Source organism: Camelina sativa, chromosome 10 (genome assembly GCF_030686135.1).
Source record: "Camelina sativa cultivar CO46 ecotype springtype chromosome 10, ASM3068613v1".
NCBI classification, from domain to species: Eukaryota; Viridiplantae; Streptophyta; class Magnoliopsida; order Brassicales; family Brassicaceae; genus Camelina; species Camelina sativa.
This window is the reverse complement of record NC_141889.1, coordinates 27,425,006-27,441,672: the sequence shown is the minus strand read 5'-3', so window position 1 is coordinate 27,441,672 and position 16,667 is coordinate 27,425,006. Positions and strand designations below refer to the sequence as shown.

General features: G+C 35.6%; 4 protein-coding genes and 1 pseudogene across 6 annotated transcripts; 1 reads left to right on the top strand and 4 right to left on the bottom strand.

Annotated features, from left to right (window-relative positions):
• Positions 1-745: 745 nt before the first annotated feature.
• LOC104719866 (uncharacterized) lies at positions 746-2,595 on the top strand. Of its 2 annotated transcripts, none has more exons than XM_087468273.1 (3): positions 746-871; positions 1,405-1,459; positions 1,667-2,595. In XM_087468273.1, exon 3 carries the CDS (start codon positions 1,753-1,755, stop codon positions 2,422-2,424), a length of 672 nt encoding a protein of 223 aa, XP_087324399.1. In that variant the 5' UTR covers positions 746-871; positions 1,405-1,459; positions 1,667-1,752; the 3' UTR covers positions 2,425-2,595. The 2 variants fall into 2 exon arrangements, with proteins under 2 accessions (XP_087324399.1, XP_087324398.1); XM_087468272.1 differs by having other exon boundaries at positions 751-871; positions 1,617-2,595.
• Positions 2,596-3,128: 533 nt separating this feature from the next.
• Positions 3,129-6,266, bottom strand: LOC147937483 (uncharacterized; annotated as a pseudogene). The gene is made up of 6 exons (XR_015569179.1): positions 6,125-6,266; positions 4,678-5,843; positions 4,497-4,590; positions 4,205-4,414; positions 3,940-4,116; positions 3,129-3,866 (listed from the first exon to the last, which is right to left on the bottom strand). The product of XR_015569179.1 is annotated as an uncharacterized LOC147937483 (transcript).
• A 1,467-nt stretch (positions 6,267-7,733) lies between these two features.
• Positions 7,734-9,788, bottom strand: LOC104724569 (uncharacterized). The gene is made up of 3 exons (XM_087470351.1): positions 9,208-9,788; positions 8,956-9,104; positions 7,734-8,272 (listed from the first exon to the last, which is right to left on the bottom strand). Exons 1-3 carry the CDS (start codon positions 9,382-9,384, stop codon positions 8,134-8,136), a joined length of 465 nt encoding a protein of 154 aa, XP_087326477.1. The 5' UTR covers positions 9,385-9,788; the 3' UTR covers positions 7,734-8,133.
• A 555-nt stretch (positions 9,789-10,343) lies between these two features.
• LOC147937482 (uncharacterized) lies at positions 10,344-11,115 on the bottom strand. The gene is made up of 2 exons (XM_087468827.1): positions 10,797-11,115; positions 10,344-10,570 (listed from the first exon to the last, which is right to left on the bottom strand). Exons 1-2 carry the CDS (start codon positions 11,113-11,115, stop codon positions 10,344-10,346), a joined length of 546 nt encoding a protein of 181 aa, XP_087324953.1.
• Positions 11,116-11,118: 3 nt separating this feature from the next.
• Positions 11,119-11,634, bottom strand: LOC104728475 (uncharacterized). Its single transcript, XM_010447448.2, has one exon. It carries the CDS (start codon positions 11,632-11,634, stop codon positions 11,119-11,121), a length of 516 nt encoding a protein of 171 aa, XP_010445750.2.
• Positions 11,635-16,667: the final 5,033 nt, after the last annotated feature.

Here is a 16,667-nt window from a genome sequence, read left to right as displayed (position 1 = left end):
AATAATCACTATTATGTATTTTTGTTTTTAAGAAAATTATTTATCTTACGATCGAGTTTTTCTGATTTAGAATTTGAGAAACTATTTTTTTTGTTAATTTTATTTCAAAATATCTAATGTGGCATAATTTTAGTGGACATGTAACTTGTAGTTTATAAGATAAAAGAATTTTTGTCGTGATTTCATAATATTAGTCATTTTTCATGACACTTTGTCATTATTATCAGATATTTGTTGTAACACTTGTCATTATTAATGCAATATTTGTTGTTATTTTGTGACATCTGTCGTTAGCCTTTACGAGATATTTGTAACCTATATTTTCATGTTTTCATCATTTATTTATATACGATTGATAAACTCTTTTAGTTTAGAATAATAATTATAAAAAACCCAGTGAATACACAATCATATAATAAAAAGTAAAATATATATTTTTTTTTTGAAAACTGGTAAAGTATATGTTTACATTACATTTATGATAACTTTGTATAAAATCCTAGTCCACCGTGTTGATTTAGATTCTTAACTGTAATTTTTTTTAGTGTACAATATATGCTTAACGTGAGCCCTTGATTAATGGATAAATTCATGAACAAACATGATAAGATCTCACGTGATTCCATGTGGCACGTAACTATTGTTTGCATGTATCAATAGAAGAAATTAACCGTAACCGTAAGATCTTAACTTACTGCTCAAGAGAAGAAAGTGTTAACAACACACACGTGTCACTACCATAACCGTTCTCTTTGCTCTCTCTCTCTCTCTCTTTTAGATAGTCAAAAACATTCTCATTGGATGCATCACGCCTTTATCGTCTCAAAGGAACCCCAGATCACATTCCAACTCTCTCTCTCTCTCTCTCTCTGTAAGTTCCTGATCTGTGAAAGTAGTAGTAGTCTAATAAGTGTTCTTTGACTACCTAAATGTTTGATTCTATTTGCTTCTCCTTGATTCTTTTATACTAGAAACAAGTATATTCAATCTTGTTTTTGGTCAATATTAAGTTAGATCAACACATTTCTGAAACGATTTGATTTTTAGTTTTGTTGTGTTTTAAAACGGGTAGTCACTAGGTTTCGTTTGTTCTGGTTAGTTGATTAGGATCGAGGCTTGGTTCGGCCGTGAGTGAGTGAGTGGTGAGCGGGCAAGATCCACTATAAACGGCCAAGCAGTGAAAGCAAAAAAATACGATTAAAATACATTAATAAAGGCCATTGTAAACCATTAATTTAATTTGTTGTTAATCTTTGATCATTTAAATATTTTTCAGGTTTTAAGTGTTCAAGTATCTAGTATTTGTTAGAATATCTTTGAGTGTATTTCTCATAATTATTTGTGTATATTAGATAGCGAACTAGGTTAATTAGATTTGACATTCTCCTCTATATATTAATTTAGGAAGGAGACAAGCATGGATTGGGACCCAAATGAGCACGATGAACCTCCACTACTGGTAAGATCGATTTCGGTGTTTACTTATACGATTTCGTTTGAAGCATTTGAAATTTGTCTCTCAGTAACTCTTTTGTTTCCAAATAGGTTAATATATAATCTGACTTCTTTAATTTGGTCAGATATCTGAAACGGGTGTTACTTTCAAATGTTTTCAGAAATTCTTGAGCCATATATATGAGGAATATGAATACTCCGTTTTTCTCAGGAGGCGCAAATCCCTCGGATGCTTATGATTGGATTAAGCGTTTGAAAAGGAACTTCAACACCTGTGAGTGTCCCCTAGAGTTTAAGATGGATATTGCTGTGCGTTTCTTGGCTGGGGATGCTATTTCCTGGTGGCAACAATTTGAGGGTGGGAGAAGCGTCAAGACATGGATAGAGTTTGAAAATGTATTCAGGACACGGTATCTTCCACCGGAGGCTAGGGACTCCATTGAGCTGCAGTTCTTTAAGCTAGTACAAGGGAGTAAGTCCGTTAGGGAGTATGGCTCGGAGTTTCGCAGGCTTTTATGTTTTCTTCTAGAAGATTATGACAAGGAGCAAGCTGATATTCGTAGGTTTATAAGGGGACTGAGACCCGACATCCGGACATATCTACTCGGTGCAGAGTTTCAACGGCTAGCAGATGTTGTCGAAAAATCTATTCTGATAGAAGAAAGCATTCAAGAGGAGCAGGCTGAAAACTTCGCTTTTGGAAGTAAGGCAGTACATCCATCATCAAGCACTGACCATGCAGGCACCTCTAGAAAGAAAAAGAAGTGTACAGCTTGCCGGGGACACCATTTTGGACCATGTACATCCGCTAAAGTTTGCTACAACTGTGGTAATCCAGGTCATATTGCCCGAAACTGCAAGAATGTCAAGGACCCGGTAACGCCTCCCACAAAGCGTCAAGCACTCATTGCAATGGATGCTCCCGCTTCTTCTTTCCGATCACGGGAAAGCGAGTATGATCTTGTGTGATTTAAGCCTAGTATTTTTTGTTTGTATAACGGCTATTATGTAACATCTTTTTACTATTTTAGGCTCCGTCACTACCTTCTTTATCTAATATTTTATATGTCTTTAGAGGAGTCTTGATGGTATGAAAAAACTCTCGCTTTTTGTTCAATAATTAACTGTGGTACTATGCAATAGCTTAGCTAGCATATAGAAGACTGCATCAAAATTACTTGGAAACAAAGCTATTCAATAGGACCGACCTTATCTTAATTTATTTGTTGCCCATGTTTCCTCAAAGCACCTTTTTGCCTTTCTGATTATCCCTCTAGTAGTGGGGAAGGTGTATCATTTGCCACCTGATAGACGCATTTTAGTAGAATAAAAGAAAAAAAAAGTCTGCGTTAGGTGCAAAGAGTATGCAGTGAATCAGTGGCTTTTATTTCTTGCAAACAATATTGAATGTAAGACAATGGTGTAGTAAATCTGTTTGTTTAGTGTGGGCAAACAATAAGTTGAAGTGTTTTTGGCCTATAACAAATGATCCATATTCGATTGGTTTCAAATTATAATAACATAGATATATACATGCCAAAATACAACTCTCCCAATTCTTCATAAGAGACTAGCTAGGTACTACAGCTTCTTATTAATATACTGTTAATGTTTAGTTTTATGAGTAGGACAATTACCTTGAAAACAAATTCAAATCCGAGTGAAGACTGGTATTTTCATAACCAATGATTGATTACACACCAAAAAAAAAGATGTCACACTATACAATAGTACCAATTACAAGCAAATACAAAGAGAGACCCACTTAGCTCATGATCCTAATGTGCATATCTTAAGGCTAAGTGAGCACCAAACAAAATCAAAGAATACTGCACTAACACTGCCACAACTCTCAAATCTACACGCACTGCTTCAGGGTCTTTAGACCCGAATTGGTAAACCGTAGTTATGGAACACTCTGATCCTACCGTCCCAAGTTGCTGTCACAATAACAAGCCCCCACAGGTGAGGCGAAGAGGTATTAACGTTCTGGCATACACTCCTTAAGAGCCTCAACTTGGATCTACTGCTGACTGTAGCTGAAACCGCTGCTGCAGCCGCACCTGCTACTACTACTCCAAGCTTCTCTTCTGGCCACGTTGTTCCTCCTTTGTTTGGAGATAAATAGTCCATGGGAGCCGGGAAGTGAGCAAACGTTTTTTCCAAATCTGCTATGAAATTGTCTTCCTTCCCCTGCTGGCCTAGCCAAGGTATAGCCACAGACACATTGTGAGAGAGAAACCCCTCGTAAGATCTAATGGTTTTTGGTTTCTGAGAAGAAGCCTTCTTGTTGGGTTGAGAGTAGTCCCAAACATGAATGCCTGAGTCTTCTATTGTTGAGACAATATGTTTCCCATCAGATGTGAATGAAGCAAATGTTGGACTCGTCAGTGTTGTTCCAAGACTTGAAGCTGCAAAAATATATATCCACCATAAATAAACTCACAACAGCAACACCTACATATATCGAACGAAAGAAGAAACCTTTCTTAAGCTTGCAGATTGTATCCACCCCGCAGATTATTCGGATTTGAGAATCAGCAGAAGTAACCATCAGTTTGTCCGAATCACCAGGAAAAAACTGAAAACCAGTTATTCTTTTGCTAGGAGCCTTCTTCTTCCCATGTAAACTGATCTCTCTGTCCAGTTGCAGCTGGTTATCTGAAGTTCATAAAGATGATTCAGATATCAAAACACACATATGATTTTAGTTGAGTGTTTGGTAATCCGAAAAGTTAAAAAAACGTACCAATTGTATGGTAAAAGCGACATTCTCCAGTCATAGAACCTACTACAGCACCCTTAGCATCAGGTCGGTAGCACAAAGCTGTAACGATCTCTCTTATATCTGTGTAGTCAACAACTCGGAAACGGGACACATCCCATATTCGGACTTTCCCATCAATCGATCCACTTATAAAGTAATTGTCATCCACAGGATTGAATGCCACACAAGTCACTGTCACAAAGGAAGAGAGAACGTGCGTAAGAAGACATACCAAAAACAGAACTAAAGAAGGCAGATAAAGAAAGAAACTCACCAAAGCTCTTATGAGAGAAAACTCTGATGCATTCATCAGAAGAACCAACTCGCCACAATCGAACAGTCTCGTCCACCGAAGATGACAGTAGAAACTGCAGCACAATCACAAGTTGTTAATTAGTTCCATCATCTCATCTTCTTACCATTGAAAGAGAAAACAGAATCGGAAAGTAATTTACCCCTTTCTCCGACCAAGAAAGATCCAAGATTTCACCCTTATGTCCTTGGAACTCGTGCTGAGGGGTTTCAGATATACTGAAGACTTTTGAGGGCAACACAGCGCAAGTCGATTCTGACTTCTTCCTCAACAACCCTCTGCTGCTCTTTTCAACCTTGTCAGTCTCAGTCTTGAGAGGCTCAATCTGAGACTTGTCATTCATTCCAAAGTAGACACAACTAGAGCTTGAGTCAGACTCCACCACTTCAAACTCGTTGTCTCTTCTCTCGTCTTCAGTTATGTTCCACACTCGCACAACACAGTCTTCGCCAGCACTAGCTAAATACTTCCCATCATGTGAAAACTTCATCACCACAACGGATCCGTCATGCGCAGAGAACTCTTGTCCGATGCAAAGAGACGAAAGCTCCTTGAACTGCTTTTTAAAAGACTGAACTCGAGTTAGTTGCCTCCGTACCGATGATCCCATTGACTCACCATCAGTGCACTCTTCATTTTTGTCGAGAATATGAGTTAACACACCTAACTTCTTTAACCAACCTTTAGCTCCTCCCTTCTTAGGCGAATCTTCATAACGACTCATGGGAGAGTTCTGAAAATCTCTCCATAGCTACCAGACCTACTCGAACCAGATTCACTCGATCCCTCAGCAATGCTGCTACTGTTGCTGGAATAATCTCTCGTCAGAAAAATCTGATCATCAATGATCTTGGCACGATTCTGAAACGAACCTCTGAAACTAAATGCCTCAGCCAAAGAAGAAGTTGACAATGATGAAACAGAGGATCTAGAGGATATAGATTCATTCCTCAGCAACTTCTCCTCCTCATCCTCCTCCTCGTGATCAGTTTCAGACACAGAGTTTAAATGTTTCGAAACCGGGACATGGTCGGAACAAGAATCTCCCAGACGATCAAGGTCAAGACCAAGATCAAGGTCAAAGTTTCTTTTTTTGAAACTAAAACCCATAGATTGAAAAAACTTTTGGCGACGGTTATCAACACTCTCAGGATTCATAGTCCAGAGATCTAAATCACCAGTTGCTTGAACAAAATCATCGGCGGCGACTTCAGAGTTACAATCAGAAACAGATGAAACCTCTTCACGGGCATCAGCGAACAAGTCTTCCTCTTCCTCGTTCCCTCGGGTACCCATCATATATAGCTTCTGTCCCAAAACACACAAAATTCACAAAAAAAAAAAGTCAAACTTTCGAAGACAAAGAATGTTGGAAAAGTAGAGAAATTTGCTACAATGGTTTTCGAATTGAAACTAATCTAGACGCTTAACACCAAAAGGGGGAAGTGGTCAGATGATAAAATCATGACAAATCAAATATGATCCGGCAAAAAAAAAGAAAGGAGATTGCTTTGGAGTAAAGTAAAAGAATAAGACAACAGAGAAGAAGACGAATAGTTTATGGGAAGAGATGAGATAGATTTACTTACATTCTATTACCAGATTCAAATATTTTGCTCTCTATTCTTATAAAAAAAACACTAGTGTTGTCTTTTTGTCTGCATCGAAACGAACGGGTTTTAAAATAAAAAAAAAAAACCCCCAAAACCTTGCGTCGATACGAGGAGTCACAACTCCTCCTTGCGAGAGAGAGAGAGAGAGAGAGAGAGAGAGAGAGAGAGAGAGAGAGAGAGAGGGGTTCAAAACACACAAAAAAAACAAAAAAAAAAAAGGTTTGATTTTTAAGAGGAGAGGAATTTGTAAAGTTGAGAGTTTGTTTCTTCCATTATTATACGAAGAAGAAGAAGAGAGGAAGAAGAGAGAAAGGAAAGGGTACGAATCAATTAAATTGAACAAAGATCCTTTCCTTCTTTTGTCTTTTTCTTCTCTCTTCATTTCCTTTTTCTAACTCTTAGTTTTGAAATGGTCAAAACTCAAAACATTGTTTACACTTACTTAGTCAACTTTTAATCTTCTAATCCTACTTTTATTTCAATAACCATATGCTGAATTTTCTTTCTTTAATCTACTTTTACTTTTCTTTTCTACATTTGATTTGAGCAGGCCGGCTCATAAATAGCAAAAGAAAAACACTATGATCCCTCTTCAAATTTTAAGATATGGACTCTATTGGATTTATGATAAATGAAATTATAACATCTTGATTTAAGAAAATTGATGTTTTTCATTTGTTTTTTTTTTTTTTTTCCACATTTTGATTTGGTCGTTGTTTGTGTTTCGTTGTTGCCTGAGTCAATAGCCTCATATATGTGACTCACCTACCTACTCACTAAACAATTAGAAACGAGGTGATGATAATATCACAACAAATGGATTAAATTCCCCATTGTTTTATTTTGGTTTTTGATAAGGTCATTAACAATAAACTTGAAAAAAGACCTTATCAATAAATAAAAATGAAACAAGAGAAAATGACACACTAACGATAAACTAATTATTTATCAATTTTTCTTTTGTCAATTTCCCTTTTGAGCTTAATACATTACCTCACGTGTGCTAAAATGTCTTTGTTAGATTTTATTCTAAATATGACAGTATTACAGTTTACAGTTTACACATACTTTTAGATTTATGGTTTTTTTCGTACTTAATTTAGATTATGTGTTGTTTTGTCAAAAAAAAAAAAAAAAAAAAAAATTAGATTATGTGTTGAAGGACCTTAAAATTCCCAATTTAAAAATAATAGAAGTGCTTTGTTTGAGCAAATTTTTAATCAGTTCTACTTCTAAATAAGAACAGTTGCGTCGGTCATCGTTGATCACTTCATTAAATCCGATATTAGATAACCTCAAATCAATATTCGATGAACTGATTGTTCTTTGCTTTCATGTTTTTATCTTTTTCTTTGCCATGAGACCAAATTGTAGGTTTTACTTCACTGTAAAATCCTAAGCCTTTATTACATACAACTGATGTGTCAGGGCAAGACTCTAATTCACTTCAAACTATGACCTCTCTTTAGTGCTACATTAACATTGAGGACCACCACCCATCACGTTGAACCCATCATAATGAACACCGACGATCAGTGTTATACTTGCTAGGAATAAAGACCGACCGTTACTAGTAAACCATAAATACATAATTGCTTTGATTTCACATTAATAAAGAATCTATATATCAAAAAACAGTGAATATAAATTTCTCTTCCCCAACTATTGATTCAAACCCTAAGATTGCTCACTAAACAACTTCTGTTGTAACCAGTTTTGGGATTACACAAAATAAGAAACTAGGAGACCACAAACGAGATCAAATATGAATTAAATAGAAGCCCCAAAACAAAGAGTAGAAAAGGTTAGATTATGCGATGGGATGGAGACCACATAACACATTTTTTCTCTTGTTGGGATTCAACGTCTGTATAAGGGTACAGACATGTTGAATGACTGATGGCATTTGTCATTGGATTCCACATTCCAACTACTACTCTGACTCGCATAATACACATACCTTTATCTTTGTATTCTCCAAGTTTTCATTGGTCTCCATTGATTCCAAATATGCGGACCTTGTGCATGTGTGGGAATTTTGCGACCACCATGACAAATACGGCCAGTGTGTTGAGAAAGAGCATCGGGTGCTGATAGTCTGTTGTGTGAGAGGCTATCAAGTACCTACATGCAAAAGTTTTGATCAGATTTTCAGTTCACAAAGATCCAATCGTCATGGATAACAATTTGAGGTATTCAACAACATTCTTTAAGAGAGATTCAGCAAATCTCACAACAGGCCTTACGTCTCGTATGAATGGCCTAGACCTAAAATCCACATCTAATGTTCTAGGAGGGCACTAGCTAAAGAAGCCTTTTATAGCAAACTGATGATATCAATCATAATAGGGAACTTCGATCCAACCCTAATCAGTGAAACGGATTAGAACACAGAAAGTGACACTTTTGAAGCGCACTACTCAACAAACAGAAATTCAAAACGAAGAGACTCATAGGGCCTTCTGTAAATGCAAGAATAATTTATTGCCATGCCTAAATGTAAACTGTATAGTAGTAATGCCAATCAGATTGTCAAAAAACAACCGCTTTACCAAAAAAAAAAAAAAATCGAATTGCAATTAAACAGGCAGGGGTAAGTAAATTAAGCTCGTTGAGAGCATCTCTACATAACCAGAGGTAAAATGAGCACAGAAACAAAACAAAAAGCATCACTTTTTCAAGTATGGCAAATTAAAAGATCAGAGCATCTCCTACACAAACTAAACTGCAAAAATACCTGCAACCATTATGAACCCTAATGGGGAAACAAGAAGATCCTCGAGAGATGAAAGGGAAAGGGAACTTACAAGACAACAGGAACAACGGTGAGAAACTTGCGATTACGTGTAAGCTGCTTGCCATTATCAATCTGTTCCCACCAAGTCAACCTATTATAGATTCCTTGATCATCCCCAAACGGTGTTCCCTTCTTCCAATGGAACGAATGATACGTGACCTAGAAATTACAAATTTCAAATCTTATATAAATCAACCCAAAAAAAAAAAAAATTGGAAATCAAGAAATCAACAGATCGGAGGAGGAGATTGGGGGAAAATACGGTGAAATGAGCGAGGTGAACGATGGTCCAAGCGATGCCAGGAGAACAATGGAAGACGGAGAGAACGAGGAGCCAAGAGAAGAAGAGGATGAGAATATAAGTAGTCCAAACACCAGGATACGTGAACCACTCCGTGTTCCGATTCACATCCGTCGTCGGAAGTGCTCTAACGTACATCGCCGGAGATTTGGAAGATCAGAGGAGGAGGAAGAGATCGGAGATGATGAATTGAATCGTACAAAGGAGGAGTAACAAGTTTTGTTTCTTTTTTCTTTTCTTTTGGGCTCTTTCTGGGCTTTTTATTTTCTTCGATTTTTGTTTTTTTTTTTTTCATATAAAAAAAATTAAAAAAAGCATTAAATTAAAATAGGAAGGTGGTTGGATGGCTCACCGATGTTAGCCTCACCGCGTCGCTCGATAAACCACGACGACGACTCATTGCTTTGCTTTAAAATAAATAAATAAATACATAAAAAATTGGACTTCTCTTTCTTAATTGGCATCGATCGGATGTATATTAATTAGATATCCGAATTGTTCAATTAAGTACACTTTTTACATTTTCGAATTTTTTTTTAATTGATTATTGAACGAACTAGTTATATTTTTTATATAGAAAAAAATAGCTGAAATACTTTCAAATCCCTTTTGTTACAAAATTTCTATTCCCTATTTTTGTGAAAATATATCGAATAAAATATTTAAATTATCTGTTTTGGCATTTTCATTTTGATTTTTAAATTGAACATGTTTTATTCATTTTTCTTAGAGAAACTAAGACCACCATTAGTGGAGTTATCCACCATAGTTACTCTCATATTAATTAAGTATATAATTAATACTAAATTAAGTAAAGTAATTCTAAGAGAAACTTAAGCAAAATCACTTAGAGAACCCAAAATAAGGTTGCTCAAACATTTAAATAATAATTTTTTAATTTATGTTTATTAATTATCAAACTTTAATTATATAAAATGACAAAACAATTATTAAAAAATTTTATATTACATAAAATAGAAAACAATTAAATTTTACAAACTTTAGAATATTAAACATATTTTACAAAATTCGGAATAGTAAACATAATTTATAAAATTCGAAATACTAAACATATTAAACAAAATTCGGAATAAGATTTATTGTGCGGTTGCCCCAAATTTTTGCCAGATATGTTCAATCAAGTCTTTCTCCAAACGATCATGCATTTGTGTATCATGAAGGTCATTCCGAATGCCCATCATATTATTTATAGTTGTTGGCATATCTGTAGAATACGATAAATCGACTCGGGAAATTTCGTTTCCTTCTCCGTAATAGAATTCTGTTGGATAGTAGAAATTGTATTCATGTCGTTCGTCTTCCACTATCATGTTATGAAGGATGATACATGCTCTCATTATTTTCCCTATTTTTCCTTTATCCCAAAAAAGTGTGGGATTCTTCACGATTGCAAATCGAGCTTGCAAGACTCCAAATGCACGCTCTACATCTTTACGACATGCTTCTTAATTTTGAGCAAAGAGTTTTGCTTTTCGACCACGTGGAAGTGTAATGGATTGGATGAAAGTTGTCCATTTGGGATAAGATACCGTCAGTTAGGTAGTACGCCATTTTGTATTGCCTTCCATTGACAACGTATGTAACTCTCGAAGCTCGGCCCTCTAGGATATCATCAAACACCAGTGAGCGGTCCAAAACATTGATATCATTTAACGTACCTGGTGGTCCGAAAAATGCGTGCCAAATCCATAAATCTTGTGAAGCCACAGCCTCTAGTACGATTGTCGGTTTTCCAGATCCACGTGAATATTGTCCTTTCCATGCAGTGGGACAATTCTTCCACTCCCAATGCATACAATCTATGCTCCCTACCATTCCGGGGAAACCCTGTTGTTCTCCAATATTCATCAATCATTGGAGGTCTTCAGCTGTAGGTCTTCTGAGATACTCGTCTCCAAACAGATTTATAACTCCCTCAACAAAATGTAGAAGGCATTTGTGGGCGGTTGTTTCAGTGAGTCGTAAATATTCATCCACCGCATCTGCTGAACATCCGTACGCCATGATACGAATAGCCGACATACATTTTTGAAGTGCAGAAAGGCCGAGCCTTCCAGTAGCATCTCGCCTTTTTCTGAAGTATGGGACTCCATTCTCAATAGCATTAACAATACGAATAAACAATGGTTTGTTCATTCTAAAACGACGACGGAACATAGCTTGAGTGTAAGTCGGATTATCACTAAAATAATCATTCCATAGCCGAGCGTGACCTTCTTCGTGGTCTCTATTAATGTGGACTCTTCGGATAATTGGAGCTGATGGTACATCTGGGTGAGTGTAGTTGTATTGGATATCCTCCACTATACTATCAACTTCATCCTCTACAATATCATCAACTTCTTGATCGGAACTCCAATTAGACATCTTTTGACAATTTGGGTTTAGTAGAAGGCTTATGGGAAGTTTAATTTATTTTGTAATGGAGAAGGATTTTTCTTTAGTATAGGAGGAGAAGTGAAGATAGGAGGAAAGAGAGTTTGTTTGCGGGTGTAATGGAGTAAATGTTGTTGCGAATGAAGAAGAAAAAGTTGTCCAATATATAGACTTAACACTAGAGACACAAGCAAACAAACTACTTTAGTGGGTGTACATACAACCCTTACAAAAGGCAAAGTCGTGACTGTCCTTGCAAAACAAATAAAACTGTGACTGTCCTTGCCAAACAAATACAACTAAATCATACAAACATCAAAAGCCATACAATCCTTACAAACATCATAAGCCATTTAGACATAACCCTTCACATTAACAAAACATCCCAAATCTGTGACATGTTCCACAACAAGACAGCTTCTTCTCTTCACGTGACTGTCCACAGCTACATTTGATGACCCGAAACCTGAAACAAAAGAATACAAGTAGAGTTAAGCACAACAAAACGTACTAACATGAGAGACATAGAATGGTGACAACATGAGAAAGACACACAAGAGTTAAACATAACAAATGAAAAGAATTGAAACCTAAATGTTTGTCAACATTTGATCTACTAGTTTGTCTCTAAGTAGCACTTCAGCTGGTGTTAGTTCACTCTTGTTAAGCAGGCTGTCTAGCAATCTTATCTTGTCGTGCCTCTCTTTAGCCGCTTGTTCTTGATCCTTCATTGCAATGATCTTATCTAACTTACGGACAGAACCATCCTCAACATCAATACTAACAATCGGTTTCTTCCCTTTGTTCTTAGTAGCTTTAACCCCCGGAGGCCTCTTCTCAGATCCATCATTGCACGTAGTAGTAGTCTCAGATGCAAGCTTAGTCCGCTTGTGGTTACATTCTTCTGTGATCCATTTCTGATCGTGCTTCAGCTCCCTCCACCAATGTCCAAGCATAAATGGCTTCTTCATGTCGTTATTGTAAAGCTCATACGCCATTCTCATCACGTCATCTTCTGATTCTCTACTTTTCCTTCTTGCACTTGCTTGTGCGTAACATCCCACAAACTTGTTGACTTGGTGGTTTATCTTGTTCCACCTAGCCTTACATTGTGAAGGCCCTCTTGCGTTTGAACCGGCTGATCCATCATTTGCTTTGTAATAGTCTGCAACTCTCTTCCAGAAACTTGTTAACCGCTGCTCATTACTTACAACTGGATCCTTGCTTGTGTTCAACCAAGCACTTATGAGGTTGAAATCTTCCTTTGCACTCCACCGCTTCCTACTTCCTCTGCCGCCGTTTTCTTCAGTCTCTTCAACTGTAACCTCTATACAGTCTTCAGTTTCGGATGTTGGGCTAAAGTTAAGAGGCTGAGAAGAGAATGTTGAGCTAAAATGAGGGGGCTGAGAAGAGAATGTTGAGGTAAAGTGGGGTGGCTGAGAAGAGAATGGGTTGCTAAATTGAATAGGCTGAGAGGATTTAGCAGAATGTGGAGGGTTAGGATTATCTGAAACGTTGGGATCTATTTGAGAATTCAAAAGATCAACATAATTTTCTGATGACAAACGAGAGGGTTTATATTGAACTCAAGGTTAGGTTAGCTTTTTAACTGAAGATTAGATAAAAAAAGTAAAGTTTAATTGAGGTAAAAGGCTAATGAGTGTTTAGTTGACAAGAGATATACTTTTCAGTATATCTCTATGAGTAGACAACTGAATAACTTTTCAGTAAATCTACTTGTGTACAAATTTTCCAAAAGGTGATGTTTAAAGTCAATACTAAATTCAAATTCAATCATGTTTCTCAATAAACCAGTGTAATTATGCTTTTTATTCAAACTAGAAACAAATTTCACCTTCCAAAATAATTGTGCGAAAGAACAACAATCGGGTTCCCAAAATATTTTAAAACACTTGAGCAAAAAAAGAAAACAGGACACGGCAAAACATCCCAAATCATACCTTTAGCACAATTATTTATAAAAAACATCAAACTAGAACAAGAACTCACAGTTTTATCAAAACAGAACAAGAACAGTTAATATGTAAACCGAACTAGAACAAGAACAACAAAACCAACTCATTCATCCCAATCACATCTCAGAAAAAAACTAACAACAACATATGAGAGTTATAGGACCATACCTTATCAATTTTGACTATCCAACCGGTAAAACACTTCATGAACACCACTCTTCATCATTTAACCTCTATATCCAGTTCATGAGAACCTCGCAGAAAACAAGACAATCTTGTTAAACATCAAACTACACTTACACTCTACCAATAAAAAGACACACGGGTAACAGAAACACAAAACACAAAACAAGAACATACAAAGCTATAACACAAAAGCTATAACACAAAACAAGAACATAATAAGCCACTCATTCATAAAAAGCTATCAGACAATAATCATTAATTAAACTGAAACCCTAAATCATACAAACATATTTCAAAACCAAGATTAACATCAAATTAATCTCACGCTCGATGCCTAATAAGTCAAATCGACAACAAAGATGAACAATTCTAACAAGCAATCGAATTACTATGAAACCCTAACAATTCAAGATCACCGGAGATGAATTACAAAAACACAAAAAACATAGATCAGAAGACGAACTGTATCTCTCCAATTTGTTAGACGGTGGACCTCGCCGGACATCCGTCGTTGTCCCACCACTCCTCCGCCATCGTTGTCCCACCACTATGGAACCTTCGCCGTCGCCAAATCGTGAGAACCGAAGTGACAAACCCTAATAGGCTGGGTTACGCCAATACAGTCTCCAATCACCCTCCGTTTATCCCAAAAACCATCGAGATTAGCTGGATAAATCAACGATTTGATGTTAATCGGTTGATTTTTCCGGTGGAGAAGAATCGTGATTTATCCCCCACGAACGAGAGAGAAGAAAAAGAAGAGAGATGTCGAGAAAGAATGAAAAAATATGAGAAAAAGAAATTAACTTTTATATTTATCAGTTCACCAATCACTAAATGACACGTATCGTTGCTCAAGGGATTACTCCCAAACCTTCCCATAGAACCGATACTCGGCGTATTGGACTCAAATATTGGTTTTATAATATAATTTTAGGCCCCAAAATTAAGAGTAACCCATTAAATTACTGGAGTAATGATGCTGTAACAATTCCTTTTTTTTTTTTGTTCTCTCTCTCATCACATACTCTGTTTGACCAACTAATTCAATAAAAGCAATTGGATATTTTAACACAAAAATATATTATTCAACGACAAATGATTGTATTCACCAAAACAAAATAACGACAAATGATTGTTTTTTAATTTGGGCAAAACGACAAAATGATTTATATCTCGTATTAATGTTCTACCATTCAAGATTCATTAAAATTGAATTATAATTATATCTATTATCCAATTAATAATATAAAAACCTTAATAATAAAAGTAGTAAAATACATTATAGCATGTGTTAGTGATCATAGAGAATTTAAAAGTTTCGGGATATATGTTTAGTAATTTTTTTTTTTGGTCAAAATATGTTTAGTAATTATGTGGATTAGCCCGTATAAAGTTAAACTCTCTCAGGCACTTCTAACAAAGTTCTATTTATCAAGTTATTATCCAGATTTCACATATTTTTTGTTAACATAAGTGTTTTGTCTAATAGTATTTACCCTCATTATGGTAAACAACATCGAAAAAGACCTATAAATGAAACTCACCAAAGCAGATCTTACTACTCTTCTTCTATGCTGCTTTTTGGTATGTCTTCCTAAGCATTTTTCCTAAGTTCTATGGAACAAGTTATTATCCAAATTACATTCTGGACATTTATTTTAACAAAAAGTAGGTGAGATCTGGATAATAGTTTGTTCCATGCAGATTCGGTAGAAGTGATTGGAAATTTTTGAAAACTTTGTAACAATTATTATCTAGATTTCATCATATTCAATACTGCTGCAGACTGCAGAGATATGATTTTCTGCGCAGATCCATCTGAAAGTACAATGAGAAAACATAGACTAAACCATGAAAAAAATAATAATCTAATGGAGAACACCGGCTACAAGTATCTTAGCAGCTTCAATAGCAACTGCTCCCCGAAACACCACTAGTGAAAACATAGTGTTTGATAAGGATCACCTCGCTAGTCCAGCTCAAACTGCTGATCCTGTAGTCACTACAAAGAAAACAAGTGAGCCTAGTAAAAGAGGTAGAGGGTGACACAAAAATATATTATTCAATGACAAAATGATGTAGATCTTTGTATTAATGTTCTACCATTCAAGATTTATTAAATATGAATTATAGTTATATCTATTATCCATTATCCGATTAGTAATTTAAAAAACCTTAATCTATAATATTATTTTTGAAGTACATTTTGTGTTATGTCCTTAAAGTTTTGGTTATTTAATTTGTTTTATTTACAACATTAACCCCTAATTATTTTCCTAAAATAACAATTCCTAGTAACTCATTTAATGGAACTATTTAAATCGACATAATTTGATACATTTATTGCCATAAATAGCTTGACAACATCTATACATTTCGATTTTGTCAAAAACAACTCTACACATTAAATTTCTAATCCCATAAAAATCTTCAAACCTATTTTAATAGATCTTTAGAGACTGTATGATCTCTTAAATTTAAATGACACAACCGAGTTTGAGTAACAAATGATTACAATCATAATAATTATTATAATGTTAATAAAGTTCATAAAAACGAGAACCCAACTTTAGAAACTCAATAATCGGGTATATTTAACTTTAGCATCAAGAAAAATATTTAATATAATATATACCGTGTTAAGAAACTGAATATTAGTATGCGATAATGTTATCAACTCAAATAGGAAAACACTAAAATCTCTCTTTTATTGCTACGGATCGTAAACTCCTTGCTCATCAAGAATTTTCCATATATAAATATCAACTTCACAAACAAAACACAACACACAACCAAAACCACTAATATGACGGTTTTGAAACACGGGTTAAACCACTAATATGACGGTTTGTTATATAG